The sequence below is a fragment of the Euleptes europaea genome, chromosome 6, assembly GCF_029931775.1.
Source record: "Euleptes europaea isolate rEulEur1 chromosome 6, rEulEur1.hap1, whole genome shotgun sequence".
In the NCBI taxonomy this organism is placed as follows: domain Eukaryota; kingdom Metazoa; phylum Chordata; class Lepidosauria; order Squamata; family Sphaerodactylidae; genus Euleptes; species Euleptes europaea.
The window spans coordinates 26,131,875-26,147,285 of record NC_079317.1 but is presented as its reverse complement, the minus strand read 5'-3'; the positions used below and the strand labels follow the sequence as shown (position 1 = coordinate 26,147,285).

The 15,411-nt window shown below is 45.3% G+C and overlaps 1 protein-coding gene across 4 annotated transcripts in view; it reads right to left on the bottom strand.

Moving 5' to 3' along the window:
- Positions 1–15,411, bottom strand: part of TTC7B (tetratricopeptide repeat domain 7B) — a 128,382-nt gene that overhangs the window by 33,966 nt on the left and 79,005 nt on the right. For all 4 annotated transcript variants that reach the window (XM_056851308.1, XM_056851303.1, XM_056851305.1 and 1 more), the window contains 2 exons: positions 13,413–13,529; positions 4,606–4,703 (listed from right to left, as the gene is read on the bottom strand). In XM_056851308.1, the coding sequence (XP_056707286.1) occupies positions 4,606–4,703; positions 13,413–13,529 (215 nt within the window). The remainder of the gene's footprint in view (positions 1–4,605; positions 4,704–13,412; positions 13,530–15,411) is intronic.

Genomic DNA, 15,411 nt, shown 5'->3' with positions numbered 1-15,411 from the left:
CTGAAAACTTATTGATGGGAAAAGAGCTAATAGACATGACTTCCTAAGACCGTCTAACGTCTTTCCTCAGAGCCAGAAGCTGCGAAATGTCCATCTGGGCTACAAACGAGGCAGTCAGCCCTGGCAAACTGGAGGCTAAAAGCGCAATCCTGAAGGAGAAGGCAGCACAGCTCCACCGCTCCCAGCCACCGTGGAGTAAAAAAGAAAAAAACCAACTTAAAAAATAAAATAATGAAAAAAAGGGGGGAATGCCCCATAGCACAAAGTGGGGCTGCGTCACCAAAAAAGGTGGTGCAGCCCCACCACTGCTCAAGGGGGTGTTCATGGGGCGAAAGGGCTGTGAAAGTTGCTTAAAGGCAGCTCCACCCCTGGGAACACCCTGCCACGCTGGCGCAGGCTTTCCCTTCTGGGAAAGCCTTGCCAGAGTGGCTACACTGGCGGCGGGGGGCCGGCAGTGCCAGGATGCCAACGTGTTTGCCCCCATGCTGGTGTAGGTGCTACTTTATTCTGGCACCTACGCTGGCGCGGGGTCATGTTGGCTTCTAAGGATCTCCCCCCCCCCTTACAGGAATGGGCTGCCTGTGTTGCTTTTTAAAGCAAATTTTTAAATGACGGCACCCAAACAAATTAGGCAATACCATTACCTTTGAGTGACTCAAATGCCCTCCTGTGTAGCAGAACTCATCTCCTGCCCCCTTTCTTACCCAACATGCGAGTCCTTCTGCTTGAAAAGGAGGTGGGAAGCTTCTCACAGCTGGTACAGCAAAAGTGGGAGAAGACAGCTTGGATTTCAAAAGCCTGGGGAGCTTTGGAAGGGAGGACGCTATGCAGCAGGAGCAGGCTGGGAAGCGCACAGGTCAACACTTCAGGGGCCACTGAACTTTGGGGCGCCAACAATGGGCACTGACTCAGCCTCAGCCCACAAAATAGCAGCGGCGCAGCAGGAGACAACTCGTGAGCTGACTGATTATCAATGGTCTGAGCCACATGCCCCCCCCCCCCCGAGGCACCGGTAGAGTTGCTGGGGGCTTGGCCAACAACAGCCCTCTAGGGCAGTGGCCCACCAGGACATTTCCCTTTAAGTTGAACGGTCAACCCGCCCCTGCTCTGCAGCTGCTACAGCAATGGAGATTTTGCCACCAGCACTGGCTTTAAAAAAAAAGGTGGGGGGATTTATGCAGGAACTGCTTGTGAAACCCTACCCCACTTCACCTTCCTCAGTAGAGAACCAGACTGCCGATGGAGATGGAAGGAAGCAGAACAAACCAGGAAGGACTGACTTTTCCAGTTTGTATCTTGGATGGTCCCTGGAGTCTTGCCTGAAATACCGTAGCCTTCTTGCAGACGGGAAGAAAGAGCTTAGAGGCTTGCATTTAGTCCTTGCTTGCTTATGAAGCAGGAATTCCTTCTAGGTGAGTCGATTGCCAGAGCAACTGCTCCAGCTGCCCTGTGGCACAAAACTGTAGGCAGGCCAGCAAAAGCTTTCATAACGATCTGTGAGGCTTTCCTGAAACCAGGCTAGCAGAAACCTAGACAGAGATGCAAGCATGAGGGATTAGGCCCATCAGCACTCAGGCAAGGGGGCTGTGGCTTAGTGGGGAAGCACATAGGCTGAATGGAGAAGGTCTCTGGGTTCAATCCCATGCATCTTCAATTAAAGGATTTCAGCCAGAACTTTTCCAGTGCCTAAGAACTAGGGGACAATTACAGCAGATAAGCGCCGAGCTAGATGGAGCAACTGTTTGACTTGGTCCAAGGCGATTTCACTCGTCTTTGTGTCTGTTCACTTGCGGGTGGCCTGTGATCTGGCATAACCCTACCCAGATCCAGAACAGGACCAGTGGGTTCTAGAATGTGAGAGCTGGGCATCAACACAGATGAGAATCTGGACCACTTTACGTGGCTGCCAGGTCATAATGCACAGTGGGGGGGGGGAGAAATGAACAGACATATTAACAGCCAAGCTCTCTTTAAAATGGCCCCGCCGTCTCTGTTAAGCCTGCTTTCTGCCTGCCAGTCCAACACTACAGCATCAAGGAGAGCACCTTGGCTCTCATGAAAAAAAAAGTCATGAAGCTGCTGACTATTTAATCGTGGCCTGGTTCAAGTGCAGCGGGCCAAGGGAAAGGACTGGGCCTAAATTTGTCGGGTCATTCTTTGGGAAGCTTCAACACTTGTTCTGAACTGTGGAATGCGTTCCCGAGTGCAAATCAGCATACTTTACCTGGGCATAAGTAGATTACATCCACTAGGATGGGAAGGTTGTGGAAAGAAGGAAGGACAGAAGGGACTGATTATTAGTGAAAGTGTTTAGGAGCAGGCAGGTAAAAAGAAGGTGGGGGGGAAGAGGAGCAGAGACCTAACAGAAACCCCAAGAAATACTCCTGCCAGGATGCCCAGTCGGTAACCCAGGCAAGAAATGGTCTAGAGGGTGCCACAGCAGAGGTGGGCCTCTTTCAGGGAAAGGTGAGTCTTGCTCTGGATCCCAAAGGAAGGAACATTACTGGCCTTCTGTCACTGACCAGAAGGAATTACACACCCTTTTGCTTTCAATTTGTCCTCAATGAAAGCAACTTGGTTAGAACATGTACAAACAATAAAATTTCAGTATTTTCCTTAAAATATCTTTGAAGTCTGTAAGAGAAGGCTGACATTTAGTACTAGACGATGGTGGCTAGTACAATCGTGTATCAGTTTCCGTGGCTGTTTTGGATACCTGGATATCATCACATGGGAAATCTTAAAACCTGGAACAAAATACCTGCATTACAGTCTCTGAAGCTGTGAACAATTAAAAGGGAGAATTCATTCAATCTAGTCCAAAGTATTTTAAAAGAACAGTGCCCCTTTTCTCGTCCTGAACAATCCTACAACTTTGCAAACAGTGTAGAATTTCACTCCTTTTGCACCGACTCACAAAGTTATTGTGACAAGTGGGATGGTTTAATGCAGATTTCCCCATAGCCTTCTGCAGATGACATAGTACCAAGGTTGCCAACAGGCCTGGAGAAAAGTGTCCTCTCCCTTTAGCAGAGGAATGCATGGAAATGGACAGCGGGAGCTTTTCAGGGCATGGAGGTAAACAAACCTCACCAGGTAAATTAAGCCAATTAAGCTGCTACTTAAGAGACCAGATGGCAGTCAGCAACCCTGCGTAGCACCTACTGGGCAAAGGCCCGCACAAGCTCCAGCATCCCTTCTTCCAGGCCCACCTGACATCTATGCACTGGATGTTGTTCCCTTAGAATAGGGGCCAATTAACATAGACCCCTATGCAGAAATGACATTTAATGCATGGATGTCAGACAGGTCTAGGGTGGTTACAGGATGTAGGGTAGGGCTGGCTAGTGTCACCTCGACTCCCCAGCGTATATGTGCCCTATGCTGTCTGCAGAGGTCTAATAACGTCTTTAGCATTGAGGCCCGACTAATTACAATTTTTAAAACAACCATGTGAAATGCCACAGCTTCACTGAAGAACTCAAATACACACCATCAAGCTGGTTTAAAAAATGCAGAATAGTAGAGATTGACATTCATTAGGCATTTCCTTACAAAAACGACCCACTAATACTGTCTTTAATGAGAGGGAGTTGCATTCTCTACTATTAGGGTAACAATGGTTGTTTGTGGAAATAGAAAGTGGTTTTATATTCCAGTGAAAACAGATGGGTCTCAGAGAGTGATTATTCAGAGAGATTAAGGACCAATATGGATAAATCATGCAATTTATTTTTTCTCTGTGCTCAAAACACAGGTTCATTATCTGTTGTGCTATTAATTTTTTAAAAGTAAAATTGCTTTATGAGACACTCCCTAAACTGAAACATCCTTTCACTTCAACAGTGTTAAAAAAAAGGTTGTTTAGACAATAATGTCTTACTAATGAGTTGGAAGATCTTATTTTTTTAAGCTATTAAAAGTATGTTCTGAAGCATTATTCGGTTAAACCACTATGTACCAAACCCTTGGAAGCATGGGGGAAGGGATTGCATGTTCCTAAGGGGACTTTCTCCTGACTTTTAAATCTTGTTGTAATTTGATGCAGCCAATTGCAGCTCTCTGACGAGTATATTTGCAAGCACACTTCTGTGTACACCTGGAAAACACAGCGTGTGAATGGGCTCATGGAATCCAATGATATTGCACATTTGCTTGGAAATAAACCCCACTGAACTCAATGGAGCTCCCCTCCTATGTAAGAGTGAATAGGATCATAGCCCAAACTGCACAGTTCTCTAGATTCTGGCTGTCAGCATATACGAGCCTCTCTGTTAAACAGGCGAGAGGGCAAAGACACAAGATTTTACACTGGCTCCTAATGGCTTCTTGAGGAGTCTTTAACATATTCTGCAATTGATATGCACAGATCCAAAGCCCTTATGCCTATTTCCTACAGGGGACAGGCACACAGGCATCAGTCCATTAAATTTTTAAATATAAACAACAAACATTTCAGGCTATGTACATGGTGGTTCCTACAGCAATATTTAAAGTGGAATCATCCCAAGCCTACCTGAAGTGGTTTGGTAAATCTAGATTATAATATCTACAGATGACACATTTTGTCATTGACACTCCATTGTTCCAGACAGAAATCCTCACCTGTTTCAGGGTCACTGAAGTCTGGCAAAGTAATCGTACTAAGCTGTCGCCTGTCAGCAATGGCTCTGTCTAACAAGCTGCTGCCCCGTCCGGAATCACTACAGGAAATAATGCAAAGAGTTAGTCATTTAAAGCTTTAAAAGTATACAAATGCTCAGGTGGCTTTGGAAGGCTTACCATAGAGCTCAGCGGTATATGTATTTACCCACAATTTATCAGATGGCAACCTAACAGGGGAAAAAGACAGAACAAACAACAGTTCCGCTAAAAAATTATATCCTTTACTGTGTCCAAAATGTTTTCCACAATGGGATTCAGGCTACATCAGAAGAGCTAGAACTTAAAAGATGTTGACAGAAGGTTAAATATCGACAGGGAAGGGCTTTTATTTTCTCAGCATGCCTTCATATGAACAGCTGATATCCCCCCAGCTACCCCATCACTGGAAAAGAGTCATGCTAGGAAAAGTTGAGGGAAGCAGGAAATGAGGAAGACCCAACAAGAGATGAACTGACGCAATAAAGGAAGCCACAGCCCTCAATTTGCAAGGTCTGAGCAAGGCTGAAAGATAGGACATTTTGGAGGACTTTCATTCATAGGGTCGCCATGAGTCGGAGGCGACTTGACAGCACTTAACACACACACACACCCCATCTCATCTTGAGTAAAGTATCTAATTACAGCTGCTCTTCTAGGTAATGGTCCAGATTTTTCTGAACCTCGATGAAACTACCCTGACGGTGCCATCCTAAACCGAGTTACATACTACTAAGCCCATGGACTTCAGTGGACTCAGAACGACGTTAACTCCGCTTAGGATGGCACTGTAAATTCCCAGAAGTGCTCCTTGCAATGTCAGTCACGATAATCACAAGGAACACTCAATCAATAAATAAATCAATCGACCTTTATTGGCATATACTCAGAAACATGAAGTAAGCAGTACACAAAATTCACTGTCCATACATTTTCGATTTAAATATGGATTCGACTTTAGTCCTAATATTGACAACTTCCATCAAAAATTCCACCACCTTTAAAGTGACTTCAGGAATAGTATCATTCAACAAAAACCGGCATACAGAGAATTCTTGGCTAGATTTCATTTTATCAATCAAGGGTAGAATTGGTTTTTTTACGAGGACCGTTGTGCAGGTGACAATTTATGATTATATGCGTAGTGTATCATGTTGACTCAAGCCACATACACATAATCTTTTCTCAAAAGGAATATTTTTAAACCTGCCATTTAGTACCGCTGAAGCGAGGGCACTGGTCCCCACACATTTCATAGGGCAGCCAAGGGCATTTTACCAACTAATCAATGGACCTGCTCATCCTGGCCGGGTTTTTCGTGCTACTACATCTGCTCACAAGATGATCAAACCACGAGCAAGCTCAAATGGCAGTCCAAAACCCCTACCAACTAACAGAACTATTTTTTGCAAGCACTTCGGCATGCTCTGACTTCACAGCCCCGAGTGTTTACTTGCAAGTAATTTCCCAGCTTCCTTTTTGCCCATGTGGTCTCTGCCCACATCCAGGAATGTTTCGAGCCTTGGCAAGAAATCCACTGGTGCTTACACTGTGTCACCTCAGGTGTCAGACCAGGAAAAGCAAATAATTGTTCTCTGACCCAGGCAATAATGTACAGAGACTGAATGGTGGAGCAATTGAAAGTAATGATGCAGCATAAATAGTTGGCAGATAAATAGCAGACTTGGATTTTTGGTGCTACTTTATTTTTCACAGACTATTTTTTCTTCAGAAAGGCAACGCTTTTAGCATTCTACTTGTAACATCAGTACTAATGTCCCCAGAAAGATCTGACTGGTGTAAAATGGTTCAAGCCTGAGGGGGAGAAATCCCCATCTTCCCAAAGCTTTAAAACGGCTTCCCAGTTTTCAACCTGAATAGCATCTTGGCAATTTCCCCCTGATGAAGTTTCTAAAATCCATCTTCAAGTAACGCACTCTACACACAGAATGATGCCATTTCCTTTCTTTGTTCGGCTGCTGTTAAACTGGTATAAGAGATTCTGCACAACGCTCGAAGACAACGTCGGCGGACTGATAATTCCACATACAGTGATGCAGTTACAGGAATCCACAGGAAGCCAAGGGGAAACTTCCTTGGCCCATTTTTTCATGCAGTCAGTATTACATCAGCCAGCATACGTTTCTCGGTAACTTCAGTATTAATTGCTTCCTTTATCCATGAACAATGCCACGCCAAATGTCAATTAACAGGAAACCAAGTTGCTGGTGAATCACCAACCTGGGTGGATGATGCAGAAGGGCCCGTTCCGTCCCAGATGCTTCCAGCTGGCTACTCTGGAGGGGCAGCATAGGAGAAGAAATGGAGTTGCTGTCATCTAAAAGAACACTAAATCCTTTACCTAATTCCAGAGAATGACCTGCTTGCACCAAGGGGCATGCACAAGTTCTCACAAACATAGGCAGGCAGGAGTCCCGGCAGGCACTGTTTGTTGATCCCACAAACAGTCAAAGCTGGACTGAGCCTATTTATAGGAAATGGTACCTGTAGCTGTAAAAGTGGCCTGAAGCCCTCAGGCATATTCAGCTGGACTCTGCCCAATGTCCTCCAAAGCCTCATGGTGTCTTCTGAGGTCTCACAGGCAGAGGAGAGGCCTCACATAGCCAGACAGGCATCCCACTGTCTGAGCTAAGCTTCTGGCTGGCCTTTCCATTTTCTCTGCTCCTGGGGGTGACCGTGGGATCCTTGGATAGAAGTCTCCTCAGCGGGTTCCTCAGTAGCCTCAGTCTAACTCCAGCTCCTGTTCATGGGCTATCGAAGCTTCTGGCACAGTGGCACGGCTGGCAACTTGTCTTCTGATGGATCCTTAGAGTCAAAGAGCCAAGAACCCTTAGGGTCTTCCAGGGTTTTGACCTCTGTGGGCTCAGCCACCACAGCAACTTCATCCTCCGAGGATGACTCCTTAGACCTAACACTAACAGAGGACCAGTTTGGTATACTGGTTGGTTCTAGGGCAATGGAGACCTGAGTTCAAACACAGCCACAAAGCTCACACACTCTGGCCCACCTCACAGGGTTGTTAAGACAAAATGGGAAGGGGAAAACCTTTCATGCTGCTCTGAGCTCCTTGGAATAATAGTGGGATAAAAATGGACACAGAAATACAGTCCATGCTGACAACGTTTACATTTTCAGGGTAGGGGCACTGTTGACACACCAATCCCACTACCCAACAGTTCCAACTGAGCTGACAAATGTTGATTATTGTTCTGGGGAGCTTCAGACCCTGCATAGTGACAGATTTGTAACAAGTACAGCTCAGGATTACACAGCCATCTTGGCAACCATGGGTTTGTCTTAATGTGTGTTAGGCTCAACACACCGGGCAGGTGTCGTACTCCAATATCATGGATAGATCACCAAATGTATAAGGTTGATCTCACAGGTCCTCTAGCAGTTATAGTAGTGAAGGACGAGTTAGGATGGTCTGCCTTTGATAGCTAATGGTTCCAAATAATTTCCAAGCAGCTCCAAAGGAAAATTTAACTGATTTGGATGCCTTCTCCAGCAATGGGATTCCAGGGAACTCATACAGATTATTGACACATGAGTTTCTAGGTAGAGCTCTAGTTTCCCTTTAGTTGATCACAGCTCCCTAAGAAACAAGGCGGCAGGGTCAATGGCTAGAGTACAAGTGGAGGAAACCTCATGATGAATCCAACTGAACATGGCTGAGAGATCATTGAAAGTCAATTTTCTGCCAGTGATGGTGGCACAGAGATCTGTTTTCTCTTTCAACATTGCTCCATGACAGTTTTCCTCATACATGTCCACAGGTCTCCTTAATTGCTTCTACCATTAACTTCTCTTATACTTTTTAATAACTTAATCCCAATGCCTTTTTACAATGATCAGACAAAAATATAAGAAAGAAGATAACGAAGAAGCTCTATTACAACTCGTTCTTAAATTGATTTAGCAAGAAGCAGAGGGGGAAAAGGCAACCAACAACTGATGCTACTTGAAAATTATACACTGCTCCCATGTCATGAGAAAAATTTAACTTCTATGGTTCAGAACAGGTCAAAATTCACACAAAATTCACATGTCTAGAGTAATGATTACATTAAATTATTTTTAGGCAAGACGGCATAAACCCCACTAGAAAAGCAGTGACAGAACATGATTAGATCCTGTGCCACGTAAGTAGAGATTCAGAAGTTGGAAAATATATTACTACAATTTTTGTGATACAATTATTGTACTAAAATTATGTGTAAAGTGAAGACTGCTGTCCTCCTCCTCAGATTAGCACTCTGAGAATTCAGATAAGGAGAACATTTTGCCAATTGCAGAATGGGGAAATTGGTTCAAAACACTTTTAAGATGAAAAATGCTGTTTGATTCTACTGATTGTATCAATAATGCTGCCAAACAGCAACAACTGTAATCCACTTCCGGCTTACTCAAAATACAATTTGTATGCGCAAACACTATCGAAAAGAAACAATTTTTAAAATATATAGTTAAATTCATTCCTCTTCTATAAGTTTCCTACCTAATTTTCTTGCACTCTCTAAATAAACACTGAGTATTTTACTTCTGGAAACTCTTTTATTTAAACTGAGGTTCTGACTTTTAAGAAGAAGAAGAAGAAGAAGAAGAAGAGTTGGTTTTTATTTGCCGACTTTCTCTACCACTTAAGGAAGGATCAAACTGGCCTACAATCCCCTTCCCTTCCCCTCCCCACAACAGACACCCTGTGAGGTAAGTGGGGCTGAGAGAGCTCTAAGAGAGCTGTGACTAACCCAAGGTCACCCAGCTGGCTTTATGTGGAAGAGTGGGGAAACTAACCCGGTTCACCAGATTACCCTCCGCCGCTCATCTGGAGGAGTAGGGAATCAAACCTGGTTCCCCAGATTAGAGTTGACCGCTCCAAACCACCGCTCAACCACTACACCACTATGGCTCTAAATCACGTTCCTGCCATTACGGCCTCATAATTAACAGCTGTTAGTTTTGTATGTAGCACCCAGAGCACAAGATAAGAGGTTTATAATCTAAAATTTGAGACAAGGGTGGCAAAAAGGGAGAGGAGAGAGATGGAAGTAAACAGAATACGTTATCGCTATGGTCACAAAGGCTTCTGCAGACGTGAAAGTGGGCTACTACAGAGTACCAGTTAGAAATGGACCAAAGTGGTACTTTCCATCTTCTGCTTCAAGGCTCCTGGAAGAGGCAGTACCATTGAGAAATTTAAATTACTTTCACCCCTGGGGCTGCATGTTTAGAAGAAAGAGTTTGCGCCCAAAGCTTCATGGAAACAGCAGGTTTTTGAGGAGCTATTTGAAGAAAACAAGGAAGGTGACATTTTCAGAGACAGTTCCAGGCATAAGGGGAAGCAAAAGAGAAAGGGCAAAGCCATCTGAGGGAACAGGAGACCTTTGGATAGAACTGGAGGATAAAATATCATGGGTAGCGATGTATCGGGATACAAGAGTAGAGAGATAAGGGCAAGCATTCTTGAAGGTAAGGACAAACAGTTTATGCTGGATTCGGGAATTAATAGGAAACCAAAGCAGGAATTTAAGTAGGGATGTCACATGTCCATAACAACACGAGAGGTGATTTCTTTGGAGCAAGAGTGCTGGTTAGAGGCAAAGAGGGCCCCGAGGAATGACAAATGAAAGACTGAAGAGAAGACTGCAGTAATCAAAGCAAGAGTCTACCAGAGCATCACTCAAGAGTTTTCACCAAGATGGCGGAAAGCGAGGGCCACATATTCCCAAAGTGGTACAAGGAGAAGCAGCAGACCCAATATGGGGAGCAACAAAGAGAGACGATAAAACCCAATCTTCATGTCCGCTCTACAGGATGGATGGTAGCATTGTCAACCAATAGAGAGAGAGGAAATCTTGGGAGGAAAGAGATATGAGATATCCAAACAGAAATATCAGACAGGAGACGGGAGATGCAGGATTGGGAATACAGAGAAAATTAAGGGGCACAGAGGCAGAGCTGAGATATCCCCAGTTTACAGGTAGATGATGCTGAAAGACATGGGACAATGGGAAAAGAAAGAGACAGAATATATCAAGAAAGACTATAAGAGAGTCAAGGACAAATCCTAGGAACCCCAACAGGAAGATTTCAGGAGGAGGATCCCCTGTGGAAACACTGAATGAGCAATTAAGACAGCTGAGAGCAGAGAAAGATTAAACTATGACACACAGGCAGTACTGACCCCAACCCGGGTATTTTTGTTAACTCTGCTTACAACAAACCCAAGAATGCTTCTATGGTCAGTTGTATAACCCTGATTAAAAATGGTTCCAAAACAAAGCTCAGAAGTGGCCCTGTGTTTGTTCTAACCAGAGCTGCCTCCTCAGGAAGACAACGCAGAGGAATCCGCAGAGACAACAGAGCAGCCACACGCAAGTATCCCCCCTCCCTATCCTTGTCTCAGCCCTCTGTGGTTGCCATTTTCCACCCTGCCACTGGAGGGCTTTTTTCAGGCTTTAAAAAAAGGCTAGTAAAGCTATAGCTATAATTTTAACTGCTAGAAGGAAGAGGAGGAGGAGGAGAGTTGGTTTTTATATGCTAACTTTCTCTACTACTTAAGGAAGAATCAAAATGGCTTACAATCACCTTCCCTTCCCCTCCCCACAACAGACATCCTGTGAGGTAGGTGGGGCTGAGAGAGTGTAACTAGCCCAAGGTCACCAAGCTGGCTTCATGAGTAGGAGTGGGGAAACAAATCCAGTTCACCAGACCAGATTAGCCTCCGCAGAACATGTGGAGGAGTGGGGAATCAAACCCAGTTCTCCAGATCAGACTCCACTGCTCCAAACCACTGCTCTTAACCACTACACCATGCTGGCTCTATTGCAACAATGTTCTAGCTCCCAGCTTTCTTTTCTTTTTTTAAGGTAAGGCTCTTCAGCACTTTCACCCCGACCTGGATGGCCCAGGTTAGCCTGATCTCATCAGATCTTGGAAGCTAAGCAGAGTTGGCCCTGGTTAGTATTTGGATGGGAGACCACCAAGGAAACCCATGGTCACTACACAGAGGGAGGAAGCAGCAAACCACCTCTGAACACCTCTCACCTTGAAAACCTCATGGGGGTTGCCAATTAGTCAGCTGTGGCTTGACGGCACCTTTCCACCCCCCACCCACCACTTTTGGTTGTAGTTACAAGGTGAAATAAACAGTAAGTGTTTCCCTTTATAACGCTGCAAACAAAAGGTCCAGAGTTACTTTTTAAAAAAAGCTGGACACATTGTTGCAATAGATAATTATAACACTACAGTGATACAGCTATTGCCAATTTTTAGAAGCCCTCTAGTCTGGGGTGGGGGAAATGGCTGCCTCGGGGAATGAGGTAAGAAAAATGGCACCCATGTGGCAGCACCTGGGGGGGGGGGGCGGGAAGCACACCTTCCCATCCACACAATGCCCAAAGGTGCTTTGGATGCAATCTTTCCAAAATGATTGAATCAAACCAGATTCAACAAGAATCACAGCAAAGCAGGGGGAAACATGGAAGCGGACAAATAGAAGACTGCTGTACATATTATATTTTATGCTGTACATATTATATTATACTACTGTACAAATTATATTATATGCTGTACATATTATATTTTATATTACATTAGTATATGCAATTCAGGTAGCTCTCCTGGAGAAACAACTATTTACATAAAAACACCATTTGTTGGACATGAGTCTTCTACATTACACCAGATCCAGTTACATATTATTTGAGATCAAAGGCAACCATGCTTTTGGATTGAAAACATGGATACTTTTGATTTTAAAACCTTTACCTTGTATTAGTAAAAAGCAAACAGTAACTGTCTCAAAATAGAAACACAAGAATAAAGACATATTCCTACATAAGTTAAAATAAAACTAAAAATTTGCACTTTTTAGTAAATTGTATTTTAAGGTACAAAAATATACCTAAATCAAAAGCATTATAAAGGCAGTCCAAATACTGACAAACGATGCTGCCTCCTATCAGGGCATTCCTGATATTTTCCTTTCAGAAGAGAGGCTGTTGTCTGACTGAATCTAAATTTTGTTTAGGCATATCTGCAGTCAGGATGTAGGCGGGTGGGTCAAATATTCCAGTTCTGAAGAAAACATCTGCTGCTGCTGAACTGGAGTTATAAAACGTGGTTCTTCGTACCTTCCTGCCACAAGTCCCTTTACTGGGCAGCCTCTGCAGCAGACCTGACACCAAAGGTATGGCCCAACACATAGCAGGCATCGTGCCACAGAGGGCTCAGTAGAAGGCTCCACAAATGTGTGTTTGCCTCCCCACCTCCCTAAGCTGAGTAGATTGGGAGGGGGGGCGACGACAATAAAGCTCTAAGGTATCTCAGCCCCATATCAATTCCTCCACGTGTAAGGGCTATGCCAACACTAGCATGCCTCATGCCAAAAGATTAAGTCATCACTGAAGGAAAGCTGAAATATTTTTCCATACAACAACAACAAAACCCCTCACATTTTGCTTAACTATTCTTATTGAAAGCCAAGCAGTCAAAAACACTGCTACCTGTCCAAATCTGCTACCGTTGTTACCTTTGTCTGGTAGGGTTCATGGTTAATTTACCTATAGCTTTGATAAATCCAGAATGGTTTGTCATGAGTCTAGAGGAGCATTGGTTCCAAAACTCTTTAACTTCTTCCCTAAGGAGGCCCACTTGGCCCCTTCTTAGTAGCCTTTAGACAGTAGTAGAAAGAAAGAGGTATTTCAGGAAGCATCAGCCTGCTCTCTGGCGTTTCCATGTTTTCTTACCTGGGGTTAGTGAGATTGTAGCAGGACTTCCAGATCTGCAGCATGTGCTTACAAGTAAGGAGGGCCTCATCAGGGCCCCTGCAGAGGGACTCCAATTTTACTTTTGAAAACAGCAATCTGAAAAAGAAAAAACAAACAAAAAGTGTTTGAAATGTTGACTCAAACAAAAACTACATCCAAAAGTGAGAAAAATGGGTATAAATATCTAAATAAACACATTTAGATACTGATATCAATGCTTGCAAAATAAACTATTCAATATACTCTATCTGTCAGGCTGCTATCTCGGTTTCGTTATTGCCTCCGTCTCTGTACTGTATTGTCTGCCCCCCAAGGTCGCATGCCTAAGCCTGGGAAAACTCAGCTCCTGGGAAACTGTATTCCTGCATGTAATCTCCCGCCTTTCCTGCCTTATAATATCTCCCAGCTAGTGAGCCTTTCATAGCTGTCATTTTATTCGTTTGCACTGTATGCCTATTTGATCAGTAAAAACCACCTGTTTGGACTCTATATGACTTTGTGGTGATTTCTGGTTCTGTGGGCCAAGGGCTGACATTATGACAGCTATCTCACATCTTCACCGTTCTCCTAGCCAGGCTGGAGCCCAGGGGGGTTCGCCTGCCACTTGGATGGGAGCTGTGCAGCTCTCCAGGTGATCTACTACCCTGGAGCCCTTCTCAGAGGACCCTACTCTGTTACAGGACTTAATCGCTGAACTTTTCCGGACGAACCGAGAGGTTTGCCGCTTGAGGGGACTGGTACACGCGCAGTGGCAATCTCTTACAGGACGTCTCTGGATGTTAACATCGGAGGACACTGATGCTCGTTTAGATCTTCAGGACTTGGATCAATTACTGGACGATGCCCGATTGGCGACTGAGGATTTACAAATATTAACTGGACTTTTGGATACTCTTATTTCTCGACAAACTCTTTCTACCATGGCGGGAGCCCCGCCGGAGGGTTTTTCCCTGATCCCGGATGCGGCCAGCTGCCAGGCTGAGGCCAAGCGAGTCGCTGTTAGCACCGCTCTTCTCCTTGTGGAATGTACAAAGGACACCCCGGTAGCCACCTTGACTCAAGTTTTGACCCCGACGTTTGGAGCCGAGGCATCCGCACTAGCGGTTCGAGTACAACCTCTGCTGGGCGGGGAACCTGACCCTATACTCTTGCTCCTCGAGACAGAACTTTTGCCGCGCATTACAGCAGAGGCTGCCCTAAGACTTGAGAACGCCAAAGTTCTGGCGGATCAGCAAGCCGCCGAAGCGGCTAGGGTCGCAAGAGAGAGAGAGGCGGCGGAAGCAGCCAGGGCGGCTGCAGCACGGAATCAGGCGAACGTGGACACGCGCCCCAAGGACTATGTACTGGGACTATCAGGTCTAACTTTTTCCCCGGCGTTTGCCCCGTCGCGTGCGACCCAACGCGCACGCCGTTTGGCTGACCGACATCGAGACTCAGATGAGTCTGAAGACGAGGATTTATATGGGGATAGCTCTCAATGGGCCACGAGCTTCCGAACCAGTAAGCCTCATCTTACTGGTGGCCCAAGTGAGGAGGTTCATCTTTTACGAGCCCAGAATCGGGAGCTCTCCGACCGTGTTGATCGACTCCAAGAAGTAATGGAACTTATGCTTCACGAGAACAGGCAATTACAACAAACCCTGATAGCTCAGAGACAGCCCGTTCCGATACCGGGTCAGGGGGTACCCGTACAACCACCCGCTAATGTGCCTGCTCCACCCTTACCTCCTGGAGCTCCTGTTGCTCCTCCGCTCAGACCACCTGTGCAACCACCTGCCAATGTGCCTGCTCCACCCTTGCCTCCTGGAGCTCCTGTTGCTCCTCCGCCCGGACCACCCGTGCAACCGGGTCAGCCCGCGCCCGGCCCTTGGAAGCAACTCAAATTGAGGACTACGTATGACGGATCTCTTGAGACTTTGCCTTGTTTCTTGCATCAAGTGGACAGTTATATGCGAGAACAAGGTCAACTTTTCCCCAC